The sequence below is a fragment of the Nyctibius grandis genome, chromosome 6 (assembly GCF_013368605.1).
Source record: "Nyctibius grandis isolate bNycGra1 chromosome 6, bNycGra1.pri, whole genome shotgun sequence".
In the NCBI taxonomy this organism is placed as follows: domain Eukaryota; kingdom Metazoa; phylum Chordata; class Aves; order Nyctibiiformes; family Nyctibiidae; genus Nyctibius; species Nyctibius grandis.
The window spans coordinates 7,626,912-7,645,823 of NC_090663.1; the positions used below are offsets into that span (position 1 = coordinate 7,626,912).

Here is an 18,912-nt window from a genome sequence, read left to right on the forward strand (position 1 = left end):
GCAGGAGGAGAACACCCGGAGGACCAGCATCCACAGGACTCCACGCGGAGCACCGACACACATGGCAGCACTCCCAGGAGCCGGCTCCCGCAGACGGTTTTCATTAAGGAACACACACGCTTCTGCACTCATCAGAAATATTCGGGGGTTCTAGCACAATATGAACAAAAACTCTATAATCACATTTCCTTCTCTGTATCATAAAATAAACACAGTCTCTGAGATAGACACTGTGGATTTATGTCCTTTCGAAAGAATTTAGTAATTGAAGGGGGAAAAAAGAAAACCACAAGTGAAGTGCACGGGTTCAAAATGTGCAGTAAATACTTTTGACAGCAGTGTTCTCATCTGGGAGTATTGCAACAGATGTTTATCACGAGCTACTGCAACAGTTAATCTCACTCTGAGCCAGATTAACTCTTTGCCATTGGAGACGAGCCTTTTTTCCAGGGGCAGCCTACAGCAAACAAGGGGATGTGCCAGAGCTGCTGACAACAAGCAGTTAAGTGAATGAAGGAGGCGAAATAAAGTCGTAAAGCCCAACCAAATAAACCAATGTCTGGCCCAGAAGACTTAGAGGAACAGGTGTATGTGTGGGTGGGAGTGGGGGGAAAAAAATAAAGAAAAAAAAACATTTAAACAAAGCCTCCACTGACATTCTGGTCAAAATGAGCCAAACACTGGTTTTGAACAATTCAGCAAATAATGGATTTTTTATTATTATTTTTAGAGAGGATAGGAAATATGATTATTGATCTTGGATTTCAAATTGTCGTATCAATATATCACAGTAACAACTCAGAGGTTATTCTATTTAAAGATATTCTGAGTAAGAATGAAAATAGGAAGTAATAAAGCTACAACTGAAATATGGACCATTCAAAGACCAATTCAACAGTTCAGAAACTTTACAGTATTTCAAAACACTAAGAATTTTAAAAATCTAGCTTAGATATCCATACATCAAACAGAGGTAGCCTACTATACTACTTTTTTTTTTTTTTGAGTAATTTAGTAGCAGGTTTTTAATTTTTATGTAACTATAGTACCTACATACACAATCTGGTATTTACTCCCTAAAGATACAAATGCAAATCACAATTCAAAGCATCGTTATTTAAAGCTGAAATCTCCATTTCCTAGTGGGTGCAAATCAGATCCCTGTTTGCAGCCTTTCCTGAAGGGAAGTGAAGGGCCAGTAAGTCACTGCCCTGAGCCATTCCTCTGCTCTTAATTTCACAGGCATTCAGTTTTGGGAAATCTTTGAGCATATATGGGTCCCATGAAAACAGTGAGCAGTCTGTCCCCTTTCACCGTCCTAAGGAGATCAAGCAGCAGAGGTAAGAGCACCATGTTCTCAGTGCGCTGGCCTGAGCATCACCTACGGCTCCCACATCCCTTGGACCCCGCAGCACCGTGGCTGCACCGGGATCCCTGTGAAACGGCCGGGAAGCAGAGCTGGTTTGAGGATTTACAGCCTTGCACAGCTTGCAAGGCTACACCTGATTTACATCTGAGGCTCACACCTTCCCCTTCACGTTCCCAGCTGCAGTAACTCAAGAATAAGAGTCACAAATTCTGGAAACTTTGGTCTAAACTTTGTTCCTGACTGATTGGCTCCTCTCAGCTTGTTGGTTGTTTTGTTTTTTTTTTTTCTTTTAAACAGAGAGAAAAACAAATGCCAATCTGTCAAGTGTAAAGCCAATCTAAAGAGGTTTTGTTTATCTAGTTGCTAGGCAGAACAATAAACAAATAAAAAGCTACAAGAAGTCCTTAGGACTCCACAATATTTCTGCTGGTAGTGCAGAACAAGCTTCATTCTTGGTATTGCTCCGTATCAACAAAAGCAATGGCAAACATTATCAGTCCTTTTGTATTTGATGAAGAGATTGATGTTGTTTATTCAAGAAAATCTTTACCAATATTCCTCAGATTCTAAAGAGACCGATGACCACAAAGTCACGTGCTGGCAGAACCTCTAACCAGCCCCTTCATTCCCATATTAAGGCTACTGGAACAGCCACCCATTAGTCTGTCGACTAAAATACAATCGTTTGCAGCTTCTTTGTTTTTTTTCCCCCAGATATCAAACGTTGTAAGTGCTGAGAGGAAAGTTTTGTTTTCTAAATTTTTCATATTCCAAAGAAATATACTGACATTACATTCTGCAAGTCTCGCCAAGAGCCTCTTTTGTGTTCACAGCTTCAGTGTTGATGATAAATTTTGAACATTAATAGTACAAAGTATGATTTAAATCAAAGCCTAAATCATAAATGTAGAAGTAATTTAAACTAGTGAACTGGAAACCTTGATTTAAATAATTTCATTTTGCAAATATAGTTCTCCTAAAGAACTATTTGCTTTCAATGGTTGTTGGTTCTCACTGAGTAGGTAAATAAACTACATGCATCTATTTAAATTATTATGAAGCCTAATATACTCTAGATCTTTTTTTACATTTTATTAAGTAGACAATTTACTAGGCAATTATTTTTTTAACTATGATTCCTAAGTGCTTCAGAAATATTTAATAAGTCCTAAAGCACCTTTTATTATGATGATTATTTCCATTTTATAGAAGGATTACACAAAGAAGAGATAATTAACTAGTTTGGACTCTTTCCTCCACCAGATTGAACTAGCTCTAAGATAATATGATTGATCTCCACTACAGTGACTACCTGTTACACATAATTTTTCACTCCGACCTAGCAATCATAATAATTTGCAAATACCAGTAAGAGAACAATTAGCAATGAAGCCTCAGGAGGCAGCAGCAGACGGCTGGACTAAATAGCTGTACAAGAACAACGAGGTTTTGCTGGATGGTTTCACCAAGATAGAACACTTGGTATTATTTTTACTTCACCTTCTAAAATTCGTCTGTAAATGTATTATTTTTACATCGTCTTCTAAAACTCGGATGTAAAGGTAACACACAGCACAGCCTGCTGCTATTCTTCACAACAAGACAGCTCGCTTCATGAACAGCCTCAATTATTTTGCCATGAATAATGACGGCAAAAATACCAGCGAGCATTTACATCGCTTCCCCAGCCCAACCAAACTGTCACACCAGACCTTCCAAGTTGTACAACCTCTAGTTTGAGTACTCATTTCTTAATATTGTGCCTCAAAATCTGCAGGATGCTGTGCCAACAGCACTTAACTGTGAATGTCTCAGAACAATCTCCATGTACTGAATGTTGCATATCCCGACGTGCCAGCTAGGTTGAGCCCTTACACATTACACAGTTTCTGCCCTGAGGGTCAGTGCCACATCTGAAATGTTCACTAGTCAAAACAGTTGATGTATGAAAAGTGGGAGGAGAGGTACAGAATTATTTTTCACAGTTTTTCACAGTTTCTCACCACTGCGCCCATTTTTCACTGGTATTAAAAGCTACTCGTTCCCCAAGTTGATCCATGATGGGAAACTCCATCTTTCATAAAGCACCTCCTGATTCTTCCCCCCAAGGCATCCCTTACCAAGGAGGAGTATCAATAACTCTCAATCTACTTTGTCCTCCTGTAAACTTGCCTTTGCTGTGATGCTTACAACGATTTTACCAGTTAGACGTTAATGACTGTCTCTGAGCTTTGCCAGGAGGAGCGAGATGCAGAACACCAAGTGCTGGAGGAAAATAAACTAATAAAAGACACAGTGGTCCATGACGAGACAATTTTGGTAGGTGTAACCATATAAAATGCCAGCTCTTCCCTTCTGCCCAAAGCCCTTGCCATTGTTAAGGGGGTGACCGCTAGCAGGGACGTAGAGGAGGAAGGTCTCAAGGAGACAGCCCATCGCTTTGCTGATGAACCCCATGTCTAGCTGGATTCACTCATCTCACTGCAACTCCTCATCTTCAGCTTCAGGAAATAAAGTCTTGTTCTCTCCAAAATAAATTATCACCATGTGTGCCAGCCCCCAAATCCCACCCTACCGGCGTGCCACACATGCCACCCTTTTTGCCTTCGCACTAGCACAGGAATTAGGGGGACGAGGAGAGACGAACGGGATGAGCCAGTTACGGGTCAGGGACCTTGCTGCGCCTAAGCAAGTCACCCTCCCAAAATGAAACCGAAAGAAGGTTTTACACCGAAAAACATCTGAATCTCCTCCACAAGTTTCCCAACAATATATATCGAGTGAATCACTTCACTGCCCTGGTTGCCCGTTTCCCACGCAGGCTCCAGTCCATCCTGCCCTGCCATGATGCTTTAGACACGACGCTGCTGGTCTGCGAAGCGAGCGGGCTCCGACGGGAACGCCAGCCCCGAAAGGCAGATGTTGTGTAAATTCATATTTCATATACACAGTTAATTGTGACAAGAGGGCTATAAAAATCCTTGTACTGCTTAAATTATTTCTCCGCTTAGAGCAACTCTACCACCAGAAAATGTTACACATTGCACTTTATACCGAACTGGCAGCACTCAGTGATAACATTACAGCTCTATTAAATAACAGATACAAAAATCACAAATCTTTAAAAACTACATATTAATTTTTCTGCCGTCATTCAACATAACCATTCGAAAACAAACATGCCATGCAATTGTCATTAAAAGTTTTCCAATCTAACACTGCATGTGTTTAAATATGAAAATTATACTTCTGAAATAAACATTGCTGCTATCAGGGAAAAGTGCTACAATAAGTCGCATCGCTATTAGACAGAAACTGCCACCTTAATGAAGTCAATAATCCCTCACACTTTACCAAGGAAATATTTTCTCTCCATCCAACAAGGTCACAACAAAGAGAAAAACAAAAAAACAGCAACAAAACTACTAAACGATACCTACTAAAACCTCGATCCTTTCATTCAGACACATAAGTAGGTAAAAGACAGGTAATTCAGAGACTATTTTTAAATAAATTTGTGACTCATGCATTTACTGATGCGGATCCTCCAGTAATCTATGTACAGCAGATTCACTGTATCCATATGAATCTTCTTGCATATGCTGGAGTCTAAACTGTTATCTAGTTCATATAATTAGGGAAAAAAAAACAAACAAAAAAACAACTAATTGAGTTTTAATTTTTCTGGTCTGATTTTTTTTATGTTTGGTTATTTAGAAAAATATTTATTATTATCTATTTATATTTGGAAATGTTTTTTTAAATAACATGCATCTCCTTTAGGTAATAGCATATACTTATTAACATTTACTCATTCAAGTGGAAGAGTAAGAAACAACAAGGTTTTCTTCAGCTCTGTGAGGCCACTAGATCTGTATGTGGTACCAGCTAAGCGATCCGGTACTGCGCGAAAGGGAAAGAAAAGCCTTCATCTGCTCTCCCTCACCTGTCTGGGTGAGAAAACAAGCAGGAGGCGTGGAGGGGTAATTCAGTTCCGCAGTACTCACGTCATCTCTCATATTTCTGTTACCAGCACAAGCAGGCGACGCCTGCCAGCCTGGCTGCAGTTTGTTTACACACTATTAGAAATCAGAATTTGCTATTTAGGCTAAAGAAGTCTCCGTAGGTATTAACTAGGCACAGACATTATCCTGTCTGTTTTCTCAGGATGCTCTGGAAAAGTTCTATATAAAATATGAAAATTATGCATGCCATTATGTAATGAAATCAAAAGACAATAAAATGTACACATGGGTATTTCTACTTTTAAACAAGAGCCAGCTTCATTTTAAAAGTACATATCACTTATATAAATAAATAGTATTTATTTCATAATTTAAAAAATATATGTAGCTATCTGCATTTCTCATACACTCAAGTATTCACAACCATGTGAATACAATACACTGTTAAATTCAATTTAAACTCCCTGGATATCTATCATTTTAGATGATTTAAGCGATCTGGGCAGATAATCATAAAATTGCAGGTATGCAGGTTTTTTCTAGGAGCCAAAAAATCACTGGTGGTGCAACAGGTGCCGCTTCCATTCATCATTATTTTTTTACAAAGAGGATCGCACTGGCGCAGCCCCTCTCGGCGGTCAGACTGGCTGTGCACCCATGGGTGCACGGGCGAGAGGTGAGGACCCATGAACCTGTGCCAGCGCAGCTCCTCCAGCTCCTTCCCACACCCCAGAGGCGCAGGGGCTGCTCCTGCTCTGCGGGGCCACACTGAAATTCTCCCGTGACTGCCCGGAAAAACCTTTAGTGCTTCCTACGGCTTCAGGCTAGCAATAAAAAAATGAAGCTTTTAGGCCTAGCAATAGGCCTGGACCCAAAAGCATCCTTCTGCCTCCACACCGCGCAACAAGGGGTTAACAGCATCGCGAGCAAACTCAGGTGTAGATCACACTGACTTCCCTGACCGCACCGCTGATTTTAACCCAAATTTCTATATAGGGCACCGCAAAGGTTCAGCAGCAATTTTATTTGAAAGAAACGTTCAGGCACTGATTTTTAACATGCTCAGATCAGGTATTTGTATCTAAAATTTCCACTATTCACTTATATCACAGAAATGATCATGCAAATACACTACAGTTTCAAGTACTGCCTCCAGCTGGGGATGCTACACAGTATGTTTAAATTTCTCCCTAACGACTAGACGGCACAGAAAGCACTCAGCCCAACGGCAACGTTACTCAGAGAAAAGTTGCAAAATCTGTCAGAAGATTTTTCTGTCTTAAAACGTATCTCAATCAGAAATAACTTTTCACGAAAACCACTAGGAAACTCAAAACGGTGGATGCAGTTATAATAGGAGATGAAATATGCAGAAGAAATATAATAAATAGCTGACTGTAAAAAGCCTCATAAAAAAATAGAGATGAGATTAAGTATCTTGTAAAATAATATAGAGCCAAATTTGTCCCTGAACCATATAACAGATTTACAACACAAGATAAAAATGGAGGGTACTTAACTTCAGATATGTTATTTTAAATTCAAATCAAACAAAACATGTTCAGATAACAACACATAACCACGTCTATTTCCAATTAGCGATGATCTCCGGCTGAAGGGGAAACATTTATCATTTAGCAAATCCACAGAAATAACTCATGGGAAGGATCCAGGGTTTCCCGCAGGGATCCGACACCAGCCCGAGCCGATTCTGATTTACCTTCTGCGATTCAACACACGCAAACCTTAATTTTCAAAACCAGAGAAACACACAGCTCAAACTGCGCTCAGCAAGTCCCTGGTAGCCCATGGCCCCCCCAGACCTGCACCTGCGCAGCCCCTCAGCTCGCTCTGGATGCCACCAGCGACAGCCAAAGCCAGGAGATTCCCATTTTACCAGGCGGCGGTGACAACTACAATAAATTTAAATTAAAATCATAATTGACCCGAGCTGCGCCGGTGGCACCTCGCGTTTTCAGCCCGTCCCGGCGGCGCTGGCTGGGCAAACTTGTTCTCAGCAGCGGCCTTGGTGCCCCCGCGCAGGGACACGCACCCCCGGCCCTTCCACCCACGCACAAAGAGCCCCTCTGCCCCCCAAAAACCCACCCCGGAGCCAGGGCCGCGGGGGTGCGCTGGCAGCCCGGGCCGGGCGCAGGACGCGGCGCTGCCCGCCGGGGCTGGCGCTGCCCCCGGCCCCGCTGCGCGCTGGCGCAGCCCGGCAGCGCAGCCACCCCGCCCACCGCGCCGCCGGAGGGGGAAATAAAATCATCGATTTAAAAAAAATCGGATAAATCAATGGATTCGGCCCGGGGACGGTGAGGGGGGACGGGAGGCACCGCCCGCCCGCCGCCCCCGGGGAGGGCCGGGGGCCCCGGCACCCACCTTGCATCCCCGCCGCCGGCTCCCCACCGGGATACGCCGCTGCCGCTGCTGCTGAAAATACGGGGCAGGCGGGCGCGACCAATCGGGGCGGAGAGCCTCCCGCCCGCAGCCAATGGAGGCCGCCCGCCGCCGGCCCTCCGCCAACCACGGCGCGGCTCATTACCCGGCCGGCGGCGGGGGCGGGGAGCGGAGCGGGAGGGGAAGGTGCTTCGGGAGCCGGCGCGGGGCTCCGGACCCCCGCCCTGCGCTGCCCTCTTCTCTCCCACCCCCCTTGTTTTTTCCTTTTTTCCTCTTTTTTCCTCTATTTTTTTTCACACTTTTTTTCATTTTTCTCCTTCTGTTTCTTTTCCCCCCTTTCCTCCCCCCTTTTTCCTTCCCCCCCTTTTTCTCCCCCCTTTTCCCCCTTTCTTTCCCCTTTTTTCCTTCCTCCCCTTTTTCTCCCCCCCTTTTTCCCCCCTCTTCCGCCCTTTTTCCCCTCCCCCCTTTTGTTCCCCCCCCTTTCGCCCTTTTTCCCCCTTTTCCTTTTCTTTTCCCCCTTTTCCTTTTCTTTTTCCTCCCTTTTTCTTTTCTTTGCCTCCCTTTTTCTTTCTTTTTCCCCCTCCCCCCTGTTTTCTTTCCTTCTTTTCTTCTTTTTTTTTGAAGAGGGCCTTTTTCCAGATTTTTTTTACATACCCCCCTCCATGTACATTATACAGACCAGGGACCTTGTTCTGCGAAGCGTGAAAGGATGCCCCTGCGTAAATCAACACCGATTGCTAGTAAGCACCAGAAACTAATATTTTAGAGCCTACAGGAAGACGAGGGGATGAAAAACTCAACACCCACTCGGGCTAAAAGCTGAGGCGCAGAAGAGTGTCTGTTCAGCCACTGTTTTTTAATAACATGCTATGGAAACTCGGTGCATGACTCCAAGTCAATGAGCAAGCTCCTCAGGTGCCGAACCCAGCCTTTAAAAATACCAAAACGAAAACAGCAGATGTTTCAACCACAGGACTTCACTTCAGCATGCAAAGCTTTACACTGTATCACAATTTTGAGACTATTAGCAAAGTTTTTTTTTACCCCCAACAATTTTGGAAATAAGTATCTGCTTTACTAAAAAAAAAGAAAAGAATGCATAGTCTTATTTTTTTAAACACTGCAATTCATTAACATTTGTTCATAAAAATAAACTTTTCAATCAACAAAACTCATGCCTACTACATATTACAGCAGAAAACTATCAGCTGTAGAAGAGGGGATAAGAAAAGCTCAGAATTTGCTTTTGTTTTTCCAGTCTAGTAACCCTAGTAATTCCTAAATTTAGAGTGAACTAAAACAGTGAGAAAACCTGCGCCTCCCATTTCTAATGTTGTGCTCCTTCTGACCTCATCCCCAGCATCTAAAAATCACTAAATCGTATTTACTGAAAGCTCCTGCCTGAACAGGCCACCTTATTAATTTGTTCGTGGCGTTTGGCTAATACGGGATAATACATGCCGTGAAGCGATAAACCTGATATCAACCCAAGACTTGATGATAATTTACAGGAGAAAGCGTTTGTTTTGCAGATCAAGGAAGGCTTATTTCTAAGGTGCCCCAAGAGCCAAGAACTCCGTGGTGCCACGAGCTGCTGACAGGCAACCAATAACTGTGACAAATTGTACATTCATGGCATCTGCAACAATCGATAAACTGACTCACCAAATTAATAAAATATAGATCACAAAGCATACATTTTTATTAAAGAATAATTTCATGATAACCAAGTAATGTGGATGCTTCCAAGCATAAGATTAAATTACATGCTGAGCAAATCTGGCATTTTGTGATAAACTGCAAAAATAGTCTTTGCAACAGCAACTGAGGAAGAACATCGCTGACGTAGTCTATAAACATGTTTCATAAAGCATAACTGAAAGTAACAAAAAAAAAAATTCATTGAAGTGGTGGTTAGAGAATTCACTACCATATCCGCAATAATGGCTTTCTAGACTTCTCCTTGCTTTGTAATTTATTCCTTCAAATATGTTGCTGATTTTGGTGTTAAAAGTAATAAAAACAGATTACCTACACAGGGGAATATTTTCACCGAATTAATTCCTTAACTAGTCAGACTTCAGCAGTCGTCATTACTGGAGTACACAAAGGTTTTTCTAGTATATTTAGGACAATGGAAAATTTACTGAAATACATGAAGGCAAGTGTCTTGCCAGACAGATGGGCATCGTTCATTAAACCTTGGTGCCTGCTGAGTAACTTTAAGTATTTGCTTGAACTTAGGAATACCATGAATCCCGTTGGACTCGAAGGTCTGAAGCTATACACATGGTTAAGTATTTTCCTGCATGAATATTTTCCACTACTGAGAAATGCATCAAGAGGAGCTTCTCCTCTTATAAAGGTATCGGAGAAGTCATTCCTTCCCCAGGGAGGAAGACGGAGCATCCCTTACAGCAAAGGCTTTACTTCTGGGAAGAAGGCACTTAGGCACATCCTCAGTCTCCATTATCCTGGCTAGGTTAGTGCTGTACAGCTTTGAAACATGTCCCAAAGTATTTAAAATACTGAGATCCTGTTTATTGAAGTTTACAATTATTAGTTCCTGAAACTCCTTAGTACTCGGTCTCTGCAGGCTAACTATGCCATACCAACAGCATCAGAAGGCTGTCCTAAAATTAGTTTTAATCCTCTATAATGCCAGATATTTGGTGCTCTCAGGCAGGCTTCACATGACTGAAGTCTTGTCAGATCTTCCAATTATTTCTTTTATAGTAAAACACCCAGCATGTCCTGGAAGCGTACTTTCATACTTGCAGTGAGTCAGTGAGTATTTTACTTCCATAATGTTTAGCCACTTTCTGAACTTCCATGGATTTCCTAGTTAAACACATGATACAAGGTCTTTCCCACCCTTCTTTCTAGCTAATAAATAATGGAATCTTAATTCTGAAATGCTGTCATGAAACAAAAAGCAAATAGAGACTAAGTAATACAAAAACAATATTTGTTTGTACTAGTTCCATTATGAATTGAATTCCTTTTTTAAACAAATGGCATTTAATAATATATTAAACACATAAACAGGAACATATTTGAAGTTATAATTCCATCAGCTCTTTCTCATGACATTCATCTTCTCAAAGGCCATATCCAAATTTCAATCTAGTAATTTATAGAACATTGTTAAGTTAATAAACAGACATGGTTCCTTAAAAATGGCTCACTACTTAGATAAGCTGCTGTCTTCCCTAACTATGGCAACCTAGATCAGTTTAAAAAAATAAAATCTATTCTCTGGCATATTATTAGCAACTGGAAATTTATTATAAAATGTTATTTTCTTTCAGAATGAAATATCTTTATGTGGAAAAAATACCCAATATTCCCACTTACAAACCACCATTTATTTCAATATTTTACCAATTTTCTGCATGGTGATCATTTCATTTCCTAAGAAAATACCCACATTGCTATGAATCTTTTCAGCCACCAAAACGTGACTACAGATAGCAGCAATGCAGATTTTAGAGAAGGAGCAAACAGGACCAGCTTCAGAATTACACCCACCACCCTCAAGGTAAGATGAGGCGAGAGCATTTTCTCTTGCCATAAATTACTGCTCCCTCCTATCAGCAATCATTTAACTTTCAAAAATAGCTACGACGCAAATTATGAGCTATAATTACGCAAATTTATCCCTGATATTAAGACTGCATACATGCATATATGTATACCTACTCAGTCTATTCTAAAACGTATCTGCATGCATAATGTTAAGTATTATAATCAAATATACCAGGACGTCTTTACCTTATCACCCAGAATGACAACATTTCTATCCTAAATATCTGTAAGCCATTCCAGTGGTCAAAAAATGCCCACTGCTGCTTTTTATCTGTATGGTACCAGTCACTTGATCCTGGTGTATCTTCTTCTAATAAATCTTCCTCCTTCCCAGACAAGCATGCAGAGACCTAAGTTCACGGGAGACAAAAGGAGCACCAGCCAGGGTCCCAGGGAAAGAAAAAAGGAAATTTTATATGTATATATCACTGAGTGGACCACAGGAGCTGCATCAGGTTCAGAACTCCATACTCTGAAAGTACCTAAGGGCTGGAAGTATTAGGAGTAGCGTACACAGTTGGCCTGTTCTTGGCTGCTGGTGGATACAGGACATTGGGCCAGATGGCGTTTACAGTCTGATCCAGTTCAATAATGGCTTTATGAAGTACTTCAAGACCAACTTGCCTCATTCTTTTCTTGGAAATTGGAATTATTGAATATCTTAAGTCACTCAATGAAAAGCAAATTAAAAGTTGACTACTCGTGCGCTACTACTCTGACTCAAAGCAAACACCTTCCACTTTGCCGAGGTCTCGGTAGGACCACTGTCTCTCCAAAGAACCAACACTTCCACTAAATCTCTATCACGCTGCGAAGTGCTGCCTCTCAAACAGATAGCTGCATTTCTCTGGTTCATACATCCAATTATCCAGATATTCATCTTAGACATGGCATAACGCTGCAGATCTTTAACAGAAGCACTACTTTAAGGGCAGTGCTTTAACTCCCATGGCTCTTCAGAGCCTCTGGTCCTACCTGCATGGCTTTACATTCAGCCGTTTACATACCAGAGCCTGTTGGGTGAGGGAAGGGAGGTTACACGGGAGGCAGCACCATGGGCAGGTTTGGGGCAGGAGCTAGATAATCTCTATATGCTCAGCGATCTGAACATTTCTTTTACTCACTTATTAAAATGTTAGATTTACAGCACTCACTATGCAGTGAACATTACACACAATGAACTCAGATTTTTTTTTTTTTTTATTTAAGCATTTCTTATTATTCTTTGCACTCTTATAGGGCTTCAAAATCCCAGATTCCCAGAGATCTAGGTTCTACACAGCAACTTAACAAAAAGATGGCAGCCCAATACAGTTGTCTTTTTCCATGCTGGTTATCAATGGTGACAGAATATATTGCTACAATAAAAAGCCTCAATCCTTTCTGATTTAAAGCACAAGAACAAATGCTATTTTTAAAGTAAAAATCTGTTGTAATGATAGGTTTGGGGTGAGGGTTTTTTTGGAAGAGTAAGGATCTATTTTTTTTACTTACAGTGAAAATTCTGAATATTGTACATGCACATTTACATCATTTTGCAAAACTGTCAACACCAGATATACGCTTCCTTCATTGAACTATATCCCTGTGTTGCAACCCTCATCTAAATTTGAAAATATTTTAGTAAACATAGCTCATGTTTCATGGGTGTAATTTTGAGACCATAAGGAATTTAAGAAAACAGTTGATACTATACTAAAATCTAAAATAGGCTTTTAAGAATTTATCAGCTTTCTCAGATCAGCAACTAATATGATAACCATCTAGAAAGGGGTATGTGCAGTCCATCTACTTCCTCCTGAATTTTCCTCCCTGGAGTTTTGTTTTGGAGCTTTTGAGTTCCTTTTGAAGGATATTTGTACATTCTATTGTGGTGACATGTTTAACATGAGTTAAATATATTCTTCTCTTAACATTACACATTTAGCCTATATATCAATGGGCTTTAACTCCAAGAGCAATTGTCTCAAACATAATAGTTGTGAACAACCAGACTTTTCCCAGATAAAGAAAATAGCTTGAATAAAGCACTAAAAGTGCTACTAGTGTAACACATTTCTTAGAAGCCCAGGTCTGAGAAGCATTTCCCTTGGGCTGTTACAGGAGCTATGCAAAGTAATTCCTTTCATTACCTTGAACTTCCTTAGTAAGGAAATCCCTGCATTTTTTTTGCCACTCTTCTCCTTGGAAAGCTGTGGTGGACTTTGGGTGCTCTTACCACCAGGAATCCTCTTCCAGCATTCAGCCTCAATTCATTCAGCATTTGCTGGTACCATTTTTTCTTCTGCAGCCATTGGCTTTCAGTTATTTTACTTTTGCTCCACACCGTCTCTCTCTAAGGATGAATGCTCTACACTCCTCACGTCTCCCTCTTACATGATAGTCTCTTCACCTCACTTGTTAAACTGTTCAGAAATCAGCTCACACTGATAGAGCATAAAACTCCTTTCACTTGTTTTTATGCATATCACAGGGACTGGTAAAGCACATCCCATGATCATCCAAGTACTATTTATCTATAATGAGGATCTTGTTGCAAGTTCCTATTTTACAAAGCTCTATTACTCACTTAAAAGATATGACCTTAGATTTTGCATTTTGAATTTGATTCCACTTCTCTTAGCCCAGTTTTCAATGTCATCTCAGTTATTTCTGTACAACATCCTGATTCTCTTCTATATTTAGGATGCCTTCCAATTTTGACATTAGCAGAGCTCCTCTACTGATGCCAGGTGATGCACATTAAGCAAGTCAAGCTCAATACTCTGCTGGTAACCTCTCCTGCATACCACACCTTTTAGAAAAATACTATTTCATTTTGAACAACCCCTGCCAGTGAATTTATGCAGGAAGAAATAATTCTCCTTTAGCTCAGTTTTCCAGCTGCAACCACTCTGCTTGCTTTCTGGTTCTTCTTTAGGCTGAGAGTTAAGATATATAGAATGAAATTGTGCCTACGGTTGCTTACACAAGGACCACATCTGGCCTCCGCAACATCATTATTCAACAGATGGTCATGAGTAACATGTTCTGGCTCAAGGTCTTTAACAACACTGTGTGCCTCTGTGGTCGGAGTCACACACACACTCACACTTTGTGGATGCTTTACTCTAACACCAAGGTCTCACCAACCTTCAAGAGGCAGGCAAAAACCAAACCTTAGCTTGTTTCTTCACATCTGGTAGCTCATAAGGCAAAAGCCTATAATTCTTGGTAGCAGTAAATACTGATTATTATGAGTATTGAATTAATTCACAATAAGCTCTTTAGTATTCCATAAAATACACAACACTTCTAAGTGCTGAGGGCTGAGCTGGAGCTTTTTTTTTTTTTGAACAAGATAATGTCTGGATTTCGAAACACGGTGGTGGTTTATAACGAAGAGTGAAGACTCCTCCAGGGAGGTGTGAGAGGCTGTCCTGCATATCACGCCACTGCCTTCGGCACACCTGAGTCTTCAGAACCTCTAAAAGAAATGGTTCTGCCAAAAAAAAAAAAATTAAATAGGTTTCACCATTTTTAGAAGCACTGCCAATACCAAGGCGTCAAACCAGAGCCTTTGCCTGTACCTGTCTCCCTATCCCTAGAACGATCAAACATTATCATTAAATCACAGAGTATCGTTAAAGCAGTTCCAGACCGCTCCGGAGGCGTTGGACCCAAGAGCCGCAGATCTGCAGGCAGTCAGGGAGCCATGAACCCACCGCCTCTCTCGAGGGGAAGATCCGCGGCTTGAGCAGGCCAGCACGCATATGTACTTATTGCCAAAAGGTGGGATTTCTGCAGAGAGGTGTCAGGTAGCTGTAGGACCTCTGCTGAGGCGTGTTCAATGAAATGTTGTGTTTTAATTACACCATTACACAGAACTCAAAGACCCAGCTCTGAAGTTTTGCAGACACAACTCTCTTACCTGGCACAACTCACTTCAGCGGTTAAATTCTGAAGCCACATGCAGGGCGAGAAGATTGTTCTTAAACCCTTCCAACAACATCAATAACACAGTCCTAGTTATGAACTTCAGTTAGCTTTGTGCTCATTAAATCACAGCTGTTTCCCCTTGATGTAGTATTGGATCAGCCACCACTAAAACTGCCTCTGTGTGTGTATGTATACAAATATGCTTCTCCCTTTGTTCTGCAACACAAACTCTTAACAGAAAAGTGTTTATATTAATACTAAGTAGAATCAAATGTCAATTAACAGTTAATAATAGTCTTAAGATAACATTTCAGATCCATCATAATCCCATAATAAACTGACTGCAGAGCTGACGTCGTTTTGGTTTCAGCTATTGTTTTGACTCAGGAAGAAACTACCAGTTGATTAAAGAACGTGAAGGATCTTAAGCATTAACATCTCAACTGAAAATGCTCCTGAGCGTCACTATTTGCTCACAAGAAGATCGACACACCTCATTGCACTTGCCTACCTGCTCGTCACAGCTCTGCATACATGTGGAAGGGTTTGGGTTTTTTTTATATACATTGATTAATTAGTGCTTCTTTACCAAAAGCAGATAGAATTTTTTCTCATGCCTCTAGTCCTTCATAAACTCTTTGGAACACAGATAACACAGAACCTATCACACTACAACAGCATAACCCATAGGAAATACTATATATGGCAGAACTTGCTATTTAGCCTATCTGGAATGACAATACTGTTCAATTTGGATAATATAAACCTATTTTTCAATGAAAGGGATAAGTTTGTTTTCAGAGTCAAAATACAGAAAACAATCCACTAACTGAAGACATAAACCTAGGTAAAACATGCAGTAATTAACATCCTTCATTGCATTTTGCACTCACACTCTCGCTAGAGTAAGACTTCTTCGTGCAGCTCATCTTACAACATGAGTAAGAACAGAGCAGTTTTGATGGGTAAATCAGAAACAGCAGCTTAAAATTTACTTTTAAGATTGTCTGTTCCTATGTGCCTTTTTGGAAGAGTTTAATAGCCTTCAGAAGCTCTAAAAACAGTTCTGCCAAAAAAATAAACAGGCTTCGCCATTTTTAGGAGCACTGGCAATACCGAGGCTTCAGACTAGAGTGTTTGTCTGTACCTGATGCTTCTTTCTGTGAATACAAGACCTCTGTAATTCTACAAAAAGCAGCAACTGATACCATAACAAAGACTGAACCCTACTGAACTGACACTCCGAAGCATCCAATTTCAGTTCTTTGCTAAAACGTATTGAAGCATGAACACATTTCAGTTTCCCAACATACTCAGGCCCGAGTTCATTCCTACAAGAATTTACCTTTACCTTGTAGGAGCATTTAATGATGCACCACATCACCTATGTGTATACGCTATGCAATAAGCATTTTACTACCACTGGAAAAGGAGATAAAGCTCAACAGCTAGCTGTATTCATCTTTTTCCACCATTAATCTAATGAGAAGGTGGCAGATGAAGCTAGAGTGGGCTATAAATGTCCTCTGGAGCATTCTGCAGTGTGGCACGTGTGTTCCAGGTCACTTGCTATAACAGGATTGTGCATCCGTATTCCTTCTCCGAAAGACAACGCTACGACAATCACCTGCTTACAAAGTACCCTGCAAGTTATTTACAGTGAACTAACGCTATTACAGCGACTGGAGTGACTCTCGGTGACTCCATATGTATTTTCCATGGAGCACATACGGCCTATAATACTGCCCCATGGCTGGGTTAAACACTTTCTTTTAAAGCATCAGCTAGAATGTGTGTTTTGTACATTCTTTTGGGACAACAAAAAAAGAGAAGTGTTTTAACTTAATCCTGGCTGTAAAACCCTGCTCCGGATGGACATGTCTCCTTCTCAACCACCTGAATGAACCTATGATTGATGGACGAGGAAGAGCAGCTTCCCTTGTGTCCGAAAGACTTACATAAGACTTATAACACTTAGGTTATTTGAACAAGGTTATTTTTTATTTAATCACAGAAGAAAAACTCTATTGAGTTTAAAAAAAAGAAAAACTGTGAGTAGAAAAAGTACTTTTCTACCTTCTAACAAGGTAGAAAAGATCACTGCAGCAGTCCTTGGCATGGACAACACTTAAAAAGAGTTGAAAAGCAACAGCCATTCAAGAAGAAGCTAGTTTCATCTTGTTTGAACTAGAAACTCCCTACACAAACTAAGCAAACATCCTTATCCTTTCAACAACCCAAACACTTGAAGCCAAAGTAACAAAGCAAACAAATATGTTCAACAGCATTTTTTCATTTTGTAGCATGTTGTATCTGGGGCACCCAAATTTTCTGGGTGACGCTAGGAAGTAGCGTATGGTTTTGCACCAGTGAAGAAGCTAGAAGAAAGACTTTAGTCCCGTAAGAGGGTCCACATCACTTAACTCAGTCTCCGTGCATACAAATTTCACAGGGTATACATAACTAAATGCTCTACAGAGCCATTTAAACAGCTGTTTAATTGTATTCTGTCAAATATGTTAGAAAAAGAAAACAGGAGTCATTAAAAGAAATCAGATTTAGCAATAAGACATACACAAAATTAAAAAGGTAAAGGATTGATTAATGACAAACAGCAGGATGATGATGAAAGAATAAAAATTAATGTTCATTGAAATTACTGCATTTTGTGCAGAAAAATCTTTGCAGACCATCATACAGTATGGAGGTCTTACAAGGCTGACGTCTACAGTACCTTGACAGGAAATTCAGTCTTATCCCTTCTCTTAAATCCAGCTCTAACGTACTTCCTACCGTAAATACTTCAAATGTCCATAAGCAACAGTAGTATTGATGCACATGATTATAGGTCAGCATTAATAAACAAAAATTGATTTTTATTTCTATTATGAAATATTATTAATATTTTGCCTAAATAATTTCTGTATTTTGTCTAGAAAGACTGGACTTAAGTCTTTTATTTCTTAAAAAAGGTGCAATGGGTGCAATGAGAATAGAAAAAATGTCATATCACAATAATATTTCAGATATGAAATATCATTATAATGATGTGTCATTTGATTATATAACATCAGATAAATCAAAATCAAGAGACACTAAAAAATGACAGAAGTTAAGCTATCCCCTTCATTTTCCTCAAACTATTTTTAATCAAGTTCTCATTTTAAAATTGTACAGTTATTCCATTTGCTGAGCGCAGTATATTTTGAATGTGACACACACAGAGTCCCCGCAAAAGAGGCAATCCCACCAAAGTGGTAAACTTGTTCTTCAGAAGTGACTGTATTTGGAAAGCCCAAACTGTCCTTTTGGTCCACTGCGCTTTTGAGGGGAGGAAGAAGACTAAAATACCTTAAATTTACAACATCAGTAAACAAAAGCAAGAGAGATGTCTATTAAATGGCTCACTAGAGCATGTAACATCTTACAGAAATGGGATTTTACAAGGATACAGAAGAGTGGATTTTATATATTTGAAGAGTCAACCAAAAGGGATGGGAAAACAAGAAAAAAAGATATAGTATGAAGTAATAGGGATGTAATATGGAAAGATTTGAGGTTTAATATACTTATTTGTATTTTTTTTAATGAATTAGCATTGTTACAATGGAGATATCTGCTTAGAAATCTGTTTAGTGCAGCTGAATATGGGAGTTAAAAATACAAGGCATC

General features: G+C 40.3%; 1 protein-coding gene across 4 annotated transcripts in view; it reads right to left on the reverse strand.

The window, feature by feature from the left end:
- Positions 1-18,912, reverse strand: part of CTBP1 (C-terminal binding protein 1) — a 259,257-nt gene that overhangs the window by 150,539 nt on the left and 89,806 nt on the right. Inside the window, exon 1 of one of the 4 annotated variants that reach the window (XM_068402978.1) lies at positions 7,717-7,738. The exons of the other annotated variants lie outside the window; for them this stretch is intronic. Coding sequence (XP_068259079.1) covers positions 7,717-7,723 — 7 coding nt within the window. The 5' untranslated portion in view covers positions 7,724-7,738. Of the gene's footprint in view, positions 1-7,716; positions 7,739-18,912 lie in introns of those variants that run through there. 4 annotated transcript variants of the gene reach the window in all.